This window comes from Seriola aureovittata, chromosome 2 (genome assembly GCF_021018895.1).
Source record: "Seriola aureovittata isolate HTS-2021-v1 ecotype China chromosome 2, ASM2101889v1, whole genome shotgun sequence".
NCBI classification, from domain to species: domain Eukaryota; kingdom Metazoa; phylum Chordata; class Actinopteri; order Carangiformes; family Carangidae; genus Seriola; species Seriola aureovittata.
In genome coordinates, this window is record NC_079365.1 from 19687680 (window position 1) to 19706984 (window position 19305).

The 19305-nt window shown below is 39.6% G+C and overlaps 2 protein-coding genes across 3 annotated transcripts in view; both read right to left on the minus strand.

Moving 5' to 3' along the window:
• atp2b2 (ATPase plasma membrane Ca2+ transporting 2) overlaps positions 1-7550 on the minus strand; it is a 127437-nt gene extending 119887 nt beyond the window's left edge. The window contains exon 1 of one of the 2 annotated variants that reach the window (XM_056388544.1): positions 6574-7550. The gene's annotated coding sequence lies outside the window, so the exon portion shown is untranslated. The remainder of the gene's footprint in view (positions 1-6573) is intronic. The other variant, XM_056388473.1, reaches the window with a different exon arrangement.
• Positions 7551-11509: 3959 nt separating this feature from the next.
• The window catches only part of iars1 (isoleucyl-tRNA synthetase 1), a 59818-nt gene continuing 52022 nt past the window's right edge, over positions 11510-19305 (minus strand). The window contains exons 29-34 of the mRNA XM_056396402.1: positions 17061-17237; positions 16591-16711; positions 16195-16320; positions 15828-15974; positions 14558-14710; positions 11510-12620 (exon numbers count right to left, since the gene is read on the minus strand). Of these exons, the coding sequence (XP_056252377.1) occupies positions 12538-12620; positions 14558-14710; positions 15828-15974; positions 16195-16320; positions 16591-16711; positions 17061-17237 (807 nt within the window). The 3' untranslated portion in view covers positions 11510-12537. The remainder of the gene's footprint in view (positions 12621-14557; positions 14711-15827; positions 15975-16194; positions 16321-16590; positions 16712-17060; positions 17238-19305) is intronic.

Genomic DNA, 19305 nt, shown 5'->3' on the forward strand with positions numbered 1-19305 from the left:
CGGTGCCCCCACCCCCCAACTCAAAGCCAACCTCCGATGACACGTTCAAACCAGTTCAATCCAGTTTCCGCTCACAGCATAGCACAGAATGAGCACTCCTCAAAGTCATCAACGACCTCCCTCTCTCTCACATAAGCATTTTCATCCTCCTCGACCTCACTTAAGATTTTGCCACCATCAACCACACCAGTCTTCTCTCCCACCTTAAATCCTCCCTCAACATCACTGGTACTGCCCTCTCCTGGCTAAGGTCGTATCTCACAAACACAAACAGTTGTTCAACATCAACAAGCTTCTCCTAGGTCATCATGTTCTCCACTTCCACTGCTATGCTGACGACATCCAGTTCCACATCTCCACCAAATCCATCAGCACTGTAACTCACTCCGCTCTGACCAACTGCATCACTGAAATTAAATTATGGATGCAAGTCAACTTCACCAAGCTAAACTGTGATAAATCAGACATAATAATTATCGGTCCCAAATCCCTCACCAAAACCACCCACAACTTCTGCCTTCCCATCTATAACTCTGTTGATGTCCTCCGAGTCATTTTTTACAGCAACCTCTCCTGGGAAAACCATGTCAATCAAATCACCAGAACTGCCTATTTCCACCTAAAAAACATAGCTTGTGTCCATCCTAACAAATTAAACATACAAAATTGCTTGGCTCATCTGCCAACCGGCCAGATGTGTCTGATAAAAGTGAAGTCTCTGATTGAGAATATTGGGGTGGAGGATTTTAGGGACTTTTCTGGGAATTTACAAGTAGAGGGAACCACATTATTCTAAAGCAGAAACTAAGATTATACAGAACAAGAAATAAATTAGGTAACTTTAGTAGTTCTAAAACAATTGGGTATGTTAGGTAGGTTATATCTTTCTCTTGTTTCACTTTAGTTCCATCAATTGCTTCCCTGACTTCCTCTTCTGTGATACTGGCATTGAAATATTGATTAAAGGCATATGCCTCCTGCTGCATGTTGACCTCTGTGGTTTTCTTTAGCTCAACTATCCTAGCAAGAAAAAGGCCATCCCACACACTTCAACAAAATAAAACCTTTTTCCCCAACTTTTCAGAACACTAACAGTAAATACTGAGGATCCATCTTCCAACAAAAGCTCCCACCAGGACCTGGTATCATTCTTTTTTTTCTGGGCTTTATTTACTATCATACTACCAAATAGCGAAGGAATTTTTGTTTGGAGATGCTCCATTTTGAGCGATTCAATTCACTTCTGCCACTAAACATTTAGCAATTAGCAATCCCTTTCGCTAACACGACGTTCACTCTCCTCATGCAACTTTAAAAAAACTCACACTCTTTCCTAATGCCACACAGGCATGCACGGTGAATTCTGTTTCAGGGTGAGTGTAAAACAAACACCAAGTCAGCAGGAAAGGAACTTAGGTGACCACTCAGGAGGTACCTGCTGTGCCTCATACATGGCAGGAATTTTAAGCCTTGGAGGTAGGAGTATGAAAGAAAAGAAATCCTAAAAACAATACATGTATAAAATATATACAGATACATACAATATTTAGAGTACTAGAGAATGCATTTCAAAGTATTATATAAACCAAATTCAAGTAAGTTATCTACAAGTTTGTCACTTACATTGTTGTAATGCGCAATTCCCCAAAAATGCTGCAAGTTCCTCTAGTCTCACTGAAGGCTTTGTTGAGGAAAAGGTTTGACCTGAATGCTCCCAAAACAAACAGCCCACTGTAAGCCCTCTAATGTGCAGTTTACCCAGGAGTCTAGATTATTTAACTGAAAGTGCTGAAATTGCTGAAAGTCCGCTTTTGCCAAGACTCAGAAATCAGGCAAGTCGACACAGCATGGCTTACAACAGCATAATTTAACATTCCTTACATAATATGGTAAACAGCAGCACAAAGCTAGATTGGGAAATAAACACTAGTAAAAATGTGGCTGCTTATTTAAAGGTAGAGCGCAATCTGGGAGCTACAACTTGCCAATTAAACACACTGCACCAAAGTATTTGAGGGGATAACTGACAAGCAAGGCCATCACTCTTTCTACATGGCTGTAAGCATAACAGCAGTTGAACAGCCTACTGAAGCAAACACATAACAGTTGTTTGGTTTAGCTCTGTTGTTAATTTTAAAAAAATGCGTCCTTCACAGAGAATCACATCTACTGAACACTTGTACTCGTCACTGTATTTGAGAAAATCCTGGCAATAATACTACAAAAATAGAAGATACAGAAGTTACTGTCAAATTTTTCAAACAGAGGGAAGAACATGCAGGCAACTCCCTCAGTGTGAACAATTTAAATCGCCTTTACACAAAATATTGTAAAGAAGAAACTGACCATGACCATTGGCCATTATGTGAACATTTTCCAACCAGCCAGTCAGTCAGTTGAACAACCAACAATTGCAGATATGTTTGTGCAGGCGTTTGTGCAGGCGTTCGTGCCGCATCATCACGCACACAGAGGGAGGGAGTCTGCACTCCCCACACGCCACTTTCAGCAAATGCAAACATGGAAGAGTTTGTTGGGGAAAAAAAAAAAAAAAACAACCGATTATCAGCCTGGCCGATTATCAGATGCAACGTTCAGCATTTTTCAGTTGAATGGTGTGTAAACAACTGTTGAATTAGCGAGAAAGTCGCTACAGGAAGCAGGGAGCTGTATGTACAGCAGGTAGTTAGCTGCTGTGATGAATAAAACAGCAACATTAACTGGGTTGAGACAGAGCAGCAATAAACACTACAAGTAACTGAAACTCCTGCTGAAAAGAAATTTTACTCAATTAGGAGTAAAATTACTTGTGTAAAAATTTACTCGGATAAAAGTACAAAGTCGGTCAGCTAAAATGAACTCTTGTTACATTAAATTACATTACATAAGGGGGAAGGGGGAAAACATGTTATAGCCTGGAGAGCAACCAATTAATTCCAGTCAGGCACTTTGCATACAACTGATAATTACTAATATACACTCAGCTGGCAGTTTATAAGGAACATCTAGCTAAAACTGATACAGTCTAATAAAACAGTCCTGCAATAAACCACCTTCATGAAGGTCGTAATGTTCAGTTTTTATTAAGATTGTTGTAGAGTTGTTGGTGAGTGGTCCTGTCGAGCTGGATTGCATTATACGGAGAGGTGTTTCTGTTATTTAGCTTAGCTTCATTGGCATAATTGTGGTGGACAAAATAATAGAAACACCTGGACGCCACGGCCAGTGTACTTGTGTGACTGTAGTTTTGTGTTGGCATATCAGTTCCAAATATCGGTTATCGGTATCCTTGATTACTAATAATCAGTAACGGAATCAGCCCTGAAAAAAACGTATTGGCCGATCCCTATTTGAGATTATTTTGATTTTAAACAGGATACAACCAGCAGGGCAACAGTCCCATACAAAGCAATTTGTCGTATTTGCTAATATAAAGCAAAGGCAAAAGATTTTAACACTGCAATAACAAGGTTTCGCAAATTCACCATACTGCTGAGCATGCTACGCTATCACTGAGAGCAGCAGCCCCCCCTCATCCCCTCAACTACCACTGGACAAGCCCCACCTTGCAGTCTAAAATTGCCCCAGACAATGGACTCCACCAATCACCTACAGATTCAGCTGAAGTATTCTTCCAATCACCCAATCATAATATGCAGTTTAAAAATCAAAAACTAAAAAGGTTTAGAAACGGATACGAAATAGCTCTGATTTCAAGTTTTTAATTGGCACATATGGACAACATGCATTCAATCAAGCTACTGAGTGTGATGGAGAGAGGCGAAAGGAGAGAGGAGAGAACAGAGAGAAGCATACATGATCAGAGACTGATTTTTCATCCATCTGTCCAGAGATTCTGTGATGACCATACTGCCTACAATAGTGTTTCTGATTGTTGCAGTGAGAATTGGTCATGGTTAAATTAATTCTAACACTGTGCCATAATATGCAAATGACAGGCAGAAGGAAGACTGAATCTGCAGCAGTAATTAACATGGTCCTAAATGACTCATTAGAATTCATTTTATTAGCTAATCAAGTATTTTATGTGCGGATGTGTAAACATAATGAAATAGTTCCTTTTTTTTTTTTTTTTTTACCTAAATGCTGAATCTGCTGCTGTTCTGTTCATGCTGTTTTTGCCAAATTTCTACCGCTGGATCAATCACACAAGATGTCAGCTTTTACTACCCTCCAAAAAATGTAATTATGTATGCATTATTCATCGACAGTGTCAGGCGAGCAGTACCAAAGGAGCTACTGTTTGTGAGAAAGATTAATGGTAATGGCAGTCTGCCTTTTAAACTCAGGGTCTTTATATATAAAATCAAACACACCTCAGATATCCATTACAGCTGGCCATTGCATTATAAATGTATGCACATGTGTAACTGCAGAAAGTAGATAGGTCAAAGTTGAACTATTGGTAATGCTATGTGGTCTACCAGTTGTTTACAGCACACTATAAACAACTTTCACTTCAAAATAAGTGGTTTAAATATTGTTTGAAATGTGGTTAAAGATTTGATTTGTGGGGTCATCCCACATCCTGCACTGTAAAGCTGCATCTACCAGAGCTGCTGTGTCTCCAAATGTCAGGAAAACATTTCCATCACTGGAAAAAAAGGATAAAAACAATAAAAACACAGTACAAGGCAGGTTGTTAGAGAAAAAGTAAATTTTCCTTTTAAAACTGAAAAGTCAACTGCAACAACAGCAAAACACCAGCAGCCTCAGTGCAACATCCGAAATCTCAACACAAATTCAAGAACTACAGGGCGAAGAGACAATTTCCCACACAATAACCTTTAAATGATATTTTGCGATTAGCATATTTCTTCTTTGTATCCAGGCTCCTTTCAGGTGTCATTGATGTGGAATGCGTCATCTTGATTTGATTTGTACGGGTTCACCTTGGACAGTATGACTGCAACTGCAACAATTAAACTTCCATACATCAAAAAACTAAATAATGAACCACAGCTGGTGGCAACAGTTACATGTACAGTGTAATAATCATGGCAGAGGCTTTACTATAGCTAGTAGTGTGAAGTTGGCCATCTTAGCAAAGACTACATCAATCGGCATAAGAACATGGTTTACAAAAACTAAATATATAGCTAATCACACAGGATTTAAAGAGAATTAAAGTCCATCTTGCAGTGGGATCACACCAACCGCGACACCTGTCAACATGTTGATGTTCTGACGTCTGACTTTTGTTCTCGGTAGTTATTACTACATTCAGTAGTTATTACCACATTATTACATGTCCTTGTCAGTACTCACAGGTCGAACACAGACCCACAGACAGACATATAAACACCTGCCCAAGTACTCAAAACCACCTCTGTGGTAGTTCACGCTACAGCAGGTGCATCCAGGACCACATTTTGTCATGATGACACATGCACACACACACACACAAGTTGAAACCACCACCAGCCAACACACAGTCGCAGCTGGTAACAAGGTAAATGTCAGCCAAAAAGAGGTAAGCCTACACTATATCCCTGATTACATCTTCTGTCGTAAGTTTAGCCCTTTGTGCCTGTCATGTATTCTCCTTACAAAGTCACAAAAATATGCATCTAATTTTAAGAAAAAATAAATACCTGGTGTGTTTGAAAACCCAGAAGATTGTTTAACAACACTCGCTGCTGTTCTGTCCATTGCACAAAAAGAAAAAATTTTAATTTATAGTGGCAACTATATAGCTATCCAATTAAAGGTATCTGGAAATTACATATTTCCTTGTTCACCAGCAAAATATTAAGACATTATTTTGTTATAAAATATTGGAAAGAATATGTATGTATCTTGGTGATAACACAATTTTAGATTTTGATTCATATTGTACAAACTAAGCAGGACATAAAGTGTCATTTCCAGCAGCCATAGTTGTTTGGGGATGAGAAAAAACAGGTGCAACATGTATAACAGGTTAAAACACTTTTCATCATGCAACAGCTTGTATATTTATGTATACAGTATGCAGACTGTGTATATTCTCATCCAAACGATTGAGGATCCTAGAAATACCTTTCAAAACAGCAGTACCTGGTGTTAAACAATCGGGAATCTTAAATTCGTTAAGAACACATACTGTGGCTACTTTGAGTTACACTGATCTCAGTGTAAAGTAAGAACATAAAATAGCTCGGCCAATCATATCATCAACCAGCCATTATGTCTCCAAACTGTGTAATATGAAGAAAGAATATGCAGCATACATCCACAAAAACAGAGGTGGAAAATAAACTAATTTGTCGCATACATCCCCTGAGTTGCACTGCATACCTGCGGCACAATGCACGTCTCTGTGGCAACGATAGCAGACTGAATGGGTAGCAACAGTGTGTCTTTCCTGCCAATGCATCTCACTACGGATGCCAGGGCATCTCCCATTATCACCGACTCCTCATTTGACAGCGGTCTCCTAACAACCGTGACAAGAACAAACTAAAAAGTGAACGCAAAAACTGTAACGTAAAAGGACTACCTCCCACCTCCTCCACCCCCCCACTCACTGGATATGTGAGTGATGTTTTCCGAATCGGATGCATGTCCTACCTGTTTCTGCTGATCCAGGAGAGAGAGGAAGAAGAGGAGGGGGAGCAGGCGCATCAGGATGAAGATAGGTGCTGCATTTAGTAGATGGGTAGATAAGGGAAATCGAGCTTTAGCGGGGGTCTGGTGCTCCGGCGTTCAGTCACGACGCATTCCCAAATGCGTTAATCCACTTTGCGCGCACAGCTTCTCGATAACATACAAGTGAATCAGGAGCTCAGTTGTTGCGCAATATTATCTGAATCTAATCTGAGGGTTTACTGGAGCATGTGTTTTTTTTTTTTTTTTGGTTTTGTTTTTTCAGAGAAACTAATTAAAAGCGTGTTAACCACGAGAACGGTTATTATAGAGGCAAACACAAGTTTTAGTGAACTGCAACGTCCTGTGCATCCTCATAACATGACTTTGATAAACGTTAACTGACTTTATGTGCAAGGTTTCCCAATCAGCGTTATAAGCATTGGGGAGTGAATTGAGATTCGGTGGCTTTAGGGCTGCAACTAATGATTTTTTTTTTTTTTAATTAATCCATTAGTTTTGTCTGTAAAATGTTGGCAAATAGCAAAACTTCCTCGTGATAATTTCACACAGACCAAGTGGCATATTCTTATGTCCTGTTTCATCTTACTACTTATCCACTCCGTCCTGTACTTTATCCCTACTTTTAAGATGTCACAAAGGGCTACTTAGCATAGAAGCTAACCTACGTTAAACATTACTTTTTAGTGGATAACAGGGGTCAAGTCCCACGTTTTGCCAGAAAACACAGCCTTATCAGTTCACACGCTTTTAATGATAGCCATAATACTTGCAGACGTTTTCCAATTGTTTTCGCATGTAATCCTAATTGCCCCAGTTTCAGTCGCGAATTAATCATTTCAAAAGTCGTTAGTTCGCTAGCTAGCGAATGTTAGCACTAGCTAGCTATGAGCATCCGATCACAAGTGCGCAGCTCTAACTACAGGTGTGAACGCACCGATTACACACTGAGGAGGCATTCGAGCTCCACGTGGCCATATTATTAGTAGTGGGAACGCAAATGCATCATGGGCCACATTAAAGGACCGCCTACTCTGCTGACGTCCTCTGCCACAGTCGGATTACTCCCGCCACAGTTTCACAATGAGATCCTATGGAATTAATAAATATCCTGTTGCTGCCCAGTAAATATGTTTAACTCCTTTCAGAAGTTTTTATCCCTTTTTAAAAAAAAAAAAAAAAAATTCTTCAAGATGGCGGCCAAATTAAATGGTTTCTCCCAAAATCCGATCTGGCAACTGTCATAAAACACCAAGGACAACAAGACACATTTCAAATTTAAAATAAGATTAATTAATATAGTATAGTATGCTAGAGGAGTAAATTGGAAAAAGGAAGTATTTATGACCTCAATAAAGAATAGTGTATGTCTATGAACTTCACTTTGACAACTACACATTACAGTTTTAGGTTTTCAAGCCAGCCTTGCTGATCGCCTGTTAAAAGCTGAATAAACGGAGGGTGATTTTTTTTTTTGCTGTCTCTACATCCTTGTTTTGAATTACATATTATTTTTGTACACTTAATATGCTGCAATTCACCATACTTGCAGAGCACTGGGTCATACACCCCGCACAGCCAAAAATAACAAACATGCCTACTTTTATTCATCCTCTTACCCATTGTGCTTTCCGTGTTTGAGGTTGTATTTGCTGCTGTCATTCTACAGTGGGCAACATGCAGGGCGCTGAAAATTGATTTACTGGCAGAGATTTAGATTTTTCCGTTACGCAGCACACATCGCCAGGGTGGGCTGGCTGGAAAAGGCTCTTATTGGTCTTTATATCTTTGAAAGCACACCTGTCTTTATTCTGGCGAAAACCTCTGCTTGTTGCTGACTATCACCGCAGCACACTGTAATGAGTTTTGTTGTCTATCATTAGAGTTGGATGACAGGGGTCATGTTCACTTCATTAGAGCTGCATACTGTATTTCTGTCATGTCTATCAGCAGATGGGTCGCTGACCTGCTCTCTTACCCGGGCCAGGGTGAGCAGCAGCACAAATGGAGCAGCAGGAGCAGATGGGAGCGAGACAGATGAAAGGAGGATGAGACAGAGCAGTGTGCTTAATATTTAACCAGTGAAGCAGCATGCTGCTCCACCCAGGAGGGAGGAGGATCAAATCATCACACTGAAGTGACACTGATTATATAGATGCTGGAATTCTCAGGTGGAAAGTAACTGTGAGTGTCAGGTAACTAGACTACTTACATTTTGAGGTTGTACTTTTTCTTAAGTACCACTTTTACTTTGCAATGTTTAAAAGAATACTGTATTTGGGTAAAAATATCCCCTAAAATTTAAAAAAATTAAAAAAAAAAAAAAAAAAAAAAAACAAACAAAAAAAACAACAACTTACATTTAAGACTTAGAGAATCTATGCAAAATGTTAATCTTTCTTCCTGTTCTTACATCCTTTTTTTTTCTTCATTCCTCCTGCTATCCTTCATTCCTTGTTCTTTAGAGGACAAAGTAATAAGCTTTGGTTATTCTGGGTAAAATATTCCCATGATGATACAATACATTCGGATGAAATGGTACTGCTCTGACGTATTCAAGGTTAATTAATGTGCTTTGCAGTGTTTGAGGGAAGAAGCAGCTCAGCATACTGTGCTGGTGCTGATGGTGTAGCAGTCTGCAGTGAACAAATGTTTAACATTACTAATATAAGATTATTAGTATACTTATGTGTTTAGTTTGGATGTAAATTAGCAGTCAATTTATAATAGGGTCCAGTAAAGATCACAAGGAAAAGAGAGGTTCTGCAGCAGCGCCCCCAACCAAGGGTTATCATAACTGCCAACACGCAGTTCTCGCTCCTGGGCCCTCCATTAATCAACACACACAGATCTAACACACAGGACTTCTCACTATATTGGCTCCAGACCAGTGGGAACCATGTTTCACACACCAGGATTAACACAATGCCTGTGGAGGTCAGTACCCTATAAATGTCCCTTGGAAAGCCAAGTCAAGTTTTATTAAAAGGTATTAAGTGTATATTGTCATAATTAGCATCTCTTTAGTTAAGGCCAAAAACATGTTTTGTGAGGTCACAGTGACCTTTGACCTTGAGTCCAAGTGGACATTTGTGCCAGATGTAACAAAATTCCCTCCAGGCTTTCCTGATATATTGCATTCACAAGAATGGGAGGGACGTGATGTCACAATTACTTTGACCATTGACCTATGACCACCAAAGTGTAATCAGTTCATCCTTCGGTCCAAGTGAACATTTGTGCTAAATTTGAAGAAATTCCCTCAAGGCATTACTGAGATATTGCATTCACAAGAATGGGACGGACAGAAGGATGGACAACCCGGAAACATAATGCCTCTATATGCGGCTTCGCTAGCACAGAGGCATAAAAACTAGGACTGAGACATCTTTATAACTCACAGACTGACCCAGTCGAAGATGAATACATCTTTCCATTGACAGCTAGTTACTGGGTCATCTGTCATCAGGACAAATGAGATACCAGCTTCTCATCACTCAGACAAGAAACTACAAAGAGCTCCATGCCAGTTTATGACACCGTTAGTTTTCATTGTTGAGATTAAGAATCCTCAGGTCACTTTCTCAAAATGTATTTAGTCAGGGAGAAAGGTACCATCATGTGGTATTGCTAGGCAGCTCCCCATTCAGCTACATTCAAGTTATGACAGTGATGGATTTGCAGATTGGCTGCTTTGTTGAGGCTAATTTAAGGTTTTAATAAAAGTTTTAAAATGACATATTTGTGATTTAACAGGGGGTTATGGGCAGGAATAGCTCTGGACCTGGTGCTATGACTTCCTGGAGTCGGCGATGGCCACATAGCAACCACACCCGATCAAGAAATGGTCCTGCACATAACCCCCTTGTAAAACCACAAACTCAAATTTTTACATTAAATTTTTGTACAAATTATAGAAACAAGCCACAACGACTTGATGAGTGAGCTTCAGAGATGCTGGCAGGGAGATTTGGTGACCTTTGGACAGAGCCAGGCTACCTTAGATTCCCCTAGCTTCCAGTCTGTATGCCATGCTAAGCTAAGCTAACAGGTTGCTGGCTGCAGCTTCATATTTTAAGGACAGAACTGCGAATGGTATCAATCGTCTCATCTAGTGAGATCCACCCTTAAGATGTGGTATCATTTCAGATGCCAGTTCAATTTCTTGCCAGTTTTCCCCTCTAATGAAGAACCATCTGTTTTCTCCATCATTTCCAGATGCTACTTTTCTGCATTGGCCCACCAAAGGCATAAGGGGATTTTTAATATCCAAATAAAGGTGCAGTCTTTACTAGCTATATAGAATTATCCACTGAATTTGGACTACCAGCATCACCTATTCCACTACTTTCAGGTCCAGTATTGAGCTGTTACCCGCTTTTCAACCTACTCCTCTGTGCCCCGCCTAAGCTGGCTCCGTCCTGGTCAGATCTCCTAAAGCTGAACCCTAAAGAGAAGTTGCTGATCTACAATCAGCTTTCGTCAGAGAGAGTTCCACGAGTAAAACGAGGAATGCATGGGAGCATGAACTGGCCATCAACTTTACTGATGAGGAGTGACAATGTGATAGATGTCATGCTTCTTCATGCAACTTAAGTCCTGTTTTACTCACACTCAATTTTATACAATTTCTGTTGAGAATGTTGAAGTTATGCCCCAAATATTTAAAGACTAAAATGAAGAACTTTCATTTAATTAAGGTATTTTGTGTCCTTGAGGACCAGAACCCATTCAATTCCAAACAGGTAGACATTTTAGCATCTTTATTAGCAAGACATCGTCGCCTTCTTCTTTTATAAGGAGATAGGAAGCTCTAAAAAACTCTCTGTGAAGCCTTTTATAACTTATCTTCTAACACCATATACTGAGAATTGCGTGAACACAAGTAAAAAAAAACATGTTGATTCTTCATCACCTTTGATTTATTCCATTTGTCACTTAATATAGTAATTTTTATTACAGAATCCTTTTGTCCCTAAGGTACAGCAGCCCGAAAATCCATTTCACCTTTTAAATGCCTTTTCAATTGTCAAAGGATTCCCAATGCAATGAACAGAATAGGTTTATCTGTTAAATTCAAAATGGTGTATAAGCACAATAGGCCAAATTGGTTTCCCAATTATGAGCCACAGCAATAATTACTCTGGACTAAGCTCACCTCGAATCAGCCTTGAAGGGAATTAGCTTGCATAATTTCTATAATTAGCATAATAAAGAAAAACATCCATTCGTAATATTGACAGCGAGACAGTTTCCTGGAATCTTCATTCACAAGTTATTGACTGAAAAAAGAAAAAAAAAAATCTTTGAATCTTAGGTAAAAGAACCTTTGGCTTATCTCTCAGGGTGGTTTAATGTCTGGTTTTCTCTCCATCAGACAATCTCCACGACCAACCACTTCACATTCCCACATCTGTCCAGCCGGCCTGTTCAGCTCTCACCTTCCTCACAATCCTTAGGTTCTTGAAGTGCATCCATTTTTAGAGAAGAATGTAAATCTTTTCTCTGTCCAGAATAAATATAGCCCAACAACAGATCGTGCTTTCTTAGAAAACTGTCACTTAAGAGTTGATGACAAATGAAAGGCAGTATGAAGGAAAGAAAATGTGTCAGGGAGAACAGTAATCGTCACATGTTGGATTGCATTTAAACACAAATATCTCAAGTCATCTTCAGCCATGCTAATATTGTGTCTGAAGTCGTCTTAAGAAATTTCAAGATGTGTGACAGGGACTCTATGGATTAAAGGAACTTGACAGACAAGCCTGTTTTGCATCAGGATTTCTGAAAAACCTTCTTAACATGTGACACACATTGCTGTCATAAATCCACTGTACATGGGATTATAGTAGGTAAAAAAAACTTTCCAGGAACCTGTGATACATCTGAGACAAATGTTGATGGTAAGATCAGGGGATGACTCTGAAATTATGCCTGGGCCGTTGTTGGAAGAACTCTGACAAACACAGTTTTGGTGTCGAGAGATTTTACTGATGCATCAGCTGGCAGCTCTGAAAAACAGAGATAAACAAAGAGTTACAAAGCGCGCTTGATTGATATTAAACAATCGCAGAAGATCACAGTTAAAAAAAATCTAACACCTTAACTTGAAGGGAAGTTAGTTTACTTTATTCAAGAGAATCCAAGAAACCACTTAGTGTCACAGAGGAAAATGCAGTGGAATTTTCATCAATAGCGCACAATCGTATTGCATCCAAAGTGTGTTATCATATCGCAGGCACTGACTGACAAGTGCACTTAAGGATAGGAGGAGATCTAACCCATGTCTAGCATTTTATTCATTTCAAAGGTAACCCATGTTGCAAGTCACAGAAAAATGAACAGAAAGAAAGAAAGAAAAATGATATGTATTGCATTTGACAGCATGGCACAGCTAACAAGGAAACTTGAATGTTTCATCATGTGCATCCTAGTTTTCTTTTTAAGCTGAGAATGATTATTAAAATGTTCATGACTCCCTCTGTGCACTGACAGATGTGCACCTCTGTTTCTTATTTTACCTTGAGCAGTGGTAAAATATAAGCATTTCCATTTTATTTTCTACTCCACTACAATTCAGGGAGAAATCTTGTGCTTTTTACTGCACTACATTTATTTAACAGCTTTAGTTACTAGTTACCTCGATTTCACACACAAAACACATAATGATCTTATAAAATATGATGCATTGTTAAAGTTTAAACTACCCACCAACTACAATATTAAAATTCTGTTGACACATTAATTCAGTCGTAACAATCTATTGTATAAGAGTAATCGTCAACATTTTGCCAAATGTTAATCAAGTACTTGGCTACTTTTACGTCAGTGAAGTATCTGAATACTTCCTCTACCACTGTTATTATGTACGAATGAGAATTAAAACGTTGTAAACCTGAGTAAGCCTCTCATGGCTTCAACTCATTGAAGCAAAGAAGCAACCAAAACAATCACTCAATTGTTGAAATGAAAATATCAGAGTCTGGGTCAAAAAAAAAAAAAAAAAAAAAAATCCTTCAATACACTAGCTAAGATATGAAATTTTAAAATACATTTCCTTGAATTCCTAACCTCCTCTGGAAACTAGAGATAGTTTTGTTATCAGTGACGTGAATGATGCTGAAGGTAAAAACTATCAATCTGATTTTCCCCTCACTGTATATCAGCTCAGAATTACTGGCCTTAAATCAGTTTAAAGCCCCAGTCAGAGGGGATTTATTCCTCTAGGGGAGGTGGGGTGATTTTAATATTACCTGCGCTGGTCTGTGATTTAATCCAGTCCAGGGCATGTATGTCCAGAGTGCCCCTTCCCCAGTAATGGTTACAGTCAAATTCATCCACTGTTTTAAAGTGAACTCTCTGGTCTGGCAATTTTAATCTTATCTGGAGTGATGAAGAGAATCTTTGAGAGTTTTCTTTTTTTTTCCCCCAGAGGTAAGAGCTTCTTTATTTCTCCTGCTTCTTGCGTGTGAAAACACGAGAAGTCGAGGAGGTCGTTTTTGCCATTCTGCCAAACGGAAACATGGTAACACCAACATATGGGTCTGTTTGCCTGTGTGCTTATTAATCACCTGTTAGATACAGGTAAATACTCCTCTCTCTCTTTAAGACCCTGTTTTTAGCCTGTATTTGTTTACATTTTTGTCAAATTGGCGTGATTAAAAGAAGGCCACATTAGCTCCTGGCAGTTCCTGTTTGTAATGTACCCATGTATGATCAGACAACTATCCCTGGATTACTCTGAGACTGAAAAAAAATTTATATGAATCTGAATGTCCATGTCTATTACACACCGTATCCTGTTATTTCTTCCAGAACGATGGGATAAATGACCAGGGATCACAGGCAATATAATATAATATTTTGTTAATTCCATCTGAAAGGGGCTTAAAAGTCTTCTGCATGGATGTTAAAGTTAGTAAGCTATCCACCCATCATCTCATCTTACCTTGGGTGAGGTCCTGGTCCAGGTAGAGTTTGAGCCATCTGCTGCGAAGGCCGAAGACCTTGGCAGCCTCAGACAGGAGGCCTGAGTAGTCGAGCCCATTCTGGCCCACTGGGTTCACCAGCAGGAGGGTGCCCACCTCTCCTGTCTGGCATTCTGCAGGAGAGAGGTCGAGTGTTGAAGAAAGTGAAGTGAACCAGACAGACTTTTCTTACTCTATAAATGAAGAAATTATTGGCTTGTTAGGTTTGTTCACAAGTCCTGGGAAAGCATGTGATCAAGCCTGAGCCTAGCCATGGGAAAAGGGAGGAGACAGAGAGAGATCAAAAAGAGAGAACGAGAGAGAGAGCCTGGCTGATCAATTGGTGAATAGAGGGGTATAGGGGCAAGGTGAATAGGGTTAGGTGTGAATGACTTAACGTATAAGTGGAGAGACCTCAGAGAGTTCAAAGGAATGAAGACGGATGCAGAATTTACTCAGTTTCTGCTTGACAGGTGGGTAACATTTACCAGTAGGTCAGTTAATGCCCACAGACATTCAGTTTACTTTGTGGTTTGCCAAGATATGTTGAGTGATGTGAGCTATGGTAGCAGAAGAGTTGTGAGTATTGCAGCTGGTGTGCTAGCTATGGTAAACCGTCTTGTCTTCTCTTAGCTTTGCCAGTTTGCCGTCTCATTGTTTGCTCTGTATCATGATATTTATCTGTACAATGTGCAATAGGTTTTATAGCTATGAATACCTAAAAAAACACAACTTTGCCGGCACAGTGGATTTATTTGGTTGGATAAATAATTTGAAATGTCATGCCATGTAACGCTCCCTTGCTTGTTAGCTTATCTACAAACCTATGGTCCTCTCTTCTGACACTATTTTGTCACTGTTTTGTAAAAACAATCTAAACAACTATCCGTGCGTGTCCATGATTTGAGAGGTGGAGCCTCTGACTGAGCACTGAAGGAAAGGGAGAGGTGTAGTTGTTTTGCTGTTGAATTCTATATAAAAAGTCTTTCCTAAGCACGACTTATTCTACCGTCAACTAACAACAGTGACTTCATTAGCAATCTCTGGAATGACAGTTGCTCTGTGATGGGTAGACGTCACTGCAAAGGCTCGGAGATGCTGTTCCATGTTTACCCAGCTTTCATAGTTAGCTCTGGTACTTATCTTCATCTACTTTAGAAATTTACAGCGTTACAGTGCAGGACACATTCACTGCTGGTTTTGGTCTCGTTGATTATAATAGATAAAATAGTGTGTGCCTGTGTTTCTTACCAGCTGGCTGTGCATTGCAGAGTAGCAGGTTAACGTAAGGACACAGGATGGCGTCGGCGGTGGCGACGGGACCGGGGGAGGAAGGGCCTGACGTCACCGACAAAGTTTTACCACTCAAAGTCTGAAGGTCTGTTTTGCTGGTCAACTCTGCAATGAACATACAAATACAGACACAGATGTGTTCACGAAAGAGTTTCATCATTTTATCTGGGTTACTATGGAGGTCCCTAAACTGAAAAAAAAAAATCATCAGACAAGGATATGAGATGGCAGATGTTTTCTACTCTAACAGTGATCTGTTGGTCTCAAACAACAGACGAGAAGGAGTTGGATTTATGTCTCTCTGAGAGTTCAGATCAGTTCTCACCAGTCCCACCGCTGAAGAATCTGAGTTGGGTGTTATTTGTTCCAAAGATGCTTTTGCACACTCTCTTCAGCTTGTCCACGTCTAGTCTGTTATCTCCTTTGGGGTTCTCCAACAGCACCACCCCCTCTAAACAACAAACCAGTCAGAGAGAATTAATAATATAGTGAGACAGCTCAGAGTGAATAACATGTCAACAAAGGTGACTGAATCCTATACATGCAAGGCCTCTCAGACATTTGGAGTTCCTTCCAAAATTGTAGGAAAAAATAGAGTTGTACATATTGTATTTTCTCAACAGTAGGCAGATGTTCAATAACAATGAAAAAGTTTTAACAGTTATAAATAATCCTGTTGGCTGGAAAAACAGGCTTCCTATCCGGCCCCCCTAGGTGCTACCTTGTTCTTTGTTGTTGACCTTCACCCTGAGGTTCACATAGGCGCAAGCTGGTCCATTTAGAGGGGCCTGAGGGGCTGAAGATCCCTTTACAATGGTTAACTCCAAGTCTGAACCTTTCAGCTGCAACAAAGAAAAAAAGAGCATGAAAGAAGGAATGAGAGACACACACCAACATTTCATAATCTTTACTCAAGTGTTTTTTTAAATCACAAAAACAAATTGTGACTTTTGCAAAACATGCCATCACCCGAAAGTCCAAAGAACATACTTGGTATAGTCTTGGTACTGCTTGGTATATTTCATGAATCTTAAGCAAGTGCAGTTGCCCTTGCCTTAGCACCTTTGAGTTAATTGGCACAGAATTTCACACCGAATTATCATTCACACTTGGAACACTTGAAATACTAAACTTAAACTGAACTTGTATCATTGCAGAGGAAACAATAATGTTGCTCGTCTTCAAGTATACCTGAGTCTTTTCCTCTATGATGACAGAGGCAGTGTTGGGGACAGGGAAGGGCAGAAGTGGAGCCTTGGTGGTAGCCAGGATAAAGTCAGTGTGAGCCTGGATCACAGAGTCCAAGTACTCCCCTGCTGGCTGGCAGCGGTAGTACACAGTTATCTCATCTGATGGCACCAAGTGGCCCTAAGGCAAGAGATTGAAAGATGAGTTGAATGTTTTATGTAAGCAAATATCAAGTGCAGCATTTTTCAGAGACTAAGTGAAGGTGTCTGTTGTTGCAATGAAATCAAGTTATTACGGTATCAAAAGAAGGGTAAAAAAAAACAGGGATGACAAGCCAAAAGTGAGTAAATATGCTGAAAGTACTGCTTAAATAACTTAAACAATAACACACAATAATCTGCCATTTGATTGAGAAAACCTGTTATCTGATTAAAAGTAATGATTACCAAGGACACAAAGACTCACAATTTTGTGACAAGTAACGCTCTTCAAAGCTTTTATAAGAAAATGAAATCTAGAAGAAGCAATTACTGGAAAGAGGTAAGAAAGGAGGTATGGGATAAACAAAATGGAGGGGCCAACAAAAGAAGAGAAGGGTAGGGATTAAAAAGCAGAAAACAGTACAAGAACAAATAAAGGCAGAAGGGAACAAGGGGAGATTTTTTTTTATTGGATGAAAGCCCATCTATTTTGGCATTGTGTACTGCCAGCTTCCTCTAACCTTGACACATTCAAACACATTGATCTCATCCTAATCTGCAGTGTGCAGGCGTGCACACGTGTGCACAGCCACACACACATATTTTGGCTGTGTATCTCTCTCACACACACACACACACACACACACACACACACACACACACACACACACACACACACACACACACACACACACACACACACACACCTCTCACAATTGCAGTATGTGGCTCAAGGGCAGAGGAATAACGTTAACTAGATACAGAGGAGGAGTCAATCAATGGAGGAAGGTTTATAGGCTTTTCTTGCCAAGTCAAGGTACTGACCCTACCCTGAAGGGACCAGTACAGTGTGTGTGTGTGTGTGTGTGTATGTGTGTGTGTGTGTGTGTGTGTGTGTGTGTGTGTGTGTGTGTACACCTCAGATAAAGCTACAGAGAACTCCAGATAGCGAGCAGCCCAATAAAAAAAAAAGAAAGAAAAAAAAAAAGAAATGCTGACCCCTGTTTCTCAACCGTGCATATGCTCACAAACAAAACATCAACACCCACATAAACACTGGTAAAGACACACATGCGCACCCACAAACTACTACCAAACATGTCAAAGAATTGTTAAAAATTAATTCCCATCCCTGGGGTGGAAAATTCCTAACAGATCTCAGTTTGAAATAACTGGAGGAATTTAGCTTGGCCGGGAGCCAGTGCACACCACTGCTATAGGGGGATGGAAAAACTGTTTGTTGCTTGTGAAAACAAGGGGCTGTTGGCTAATCCGTCTTTACTCCCCTGACCACTTCAAAGCTCCAACATTAGAATCTGAAAGAGGCCAGACTGTAATTAAGCTTCCATTAAGCCTTCCTTATGATGGAGAAACTTCTAACTGTGACGCTGCAGTGGAAAGATTTCAAAACTGCCCTCACAAAATTAGCATGGGACATAAAGAGGAAGGGGGGGTGATCAAAGGGAGGGAAATATAACGAAAAAACACGGAAAATCTTCTTCACTGAAGGGCATCTACTGATTAGTTTCATTATTGATTACACTGTCAGCGGTTTTGTTTTAAATTAATCAATTATTATATTTATAAAGAAGTACAAAATATCAGAAGAGTGAAAAATGCTTTTCACAGTATCCCAGAGCACAAGATGGCACGGACCAGTGGTGCAGTGTTGATATCTGACAAAATGTAATAAGACGTTAACAGTCGAGTCAAAAATATGAGTGAATACATCAATGAATAATACTCTCAGTTAAATTATTAAAATGGGAGTGTAAAAAGAAAGATTTACACTTTTCCTTTAAAACCATTCAGTTGATAAAATCAACGTATCTTTCACTACCTCATTTTATTTTTCTTTTCTTAACTCTCATCTATCAACTCACTGATTTTCCTGTTTTTTGGTTTTGGCATATTTTTAATAATTTATCTACTCCATGTTTTCCCCAAGCAGCATTTCTAATTTTTCTCTCCACATTTCCAATTTTCCAAATTCATATATGATAATGAAATACGTCTGACTGTAAGATTATTTGGCATTTTTGTTTCCT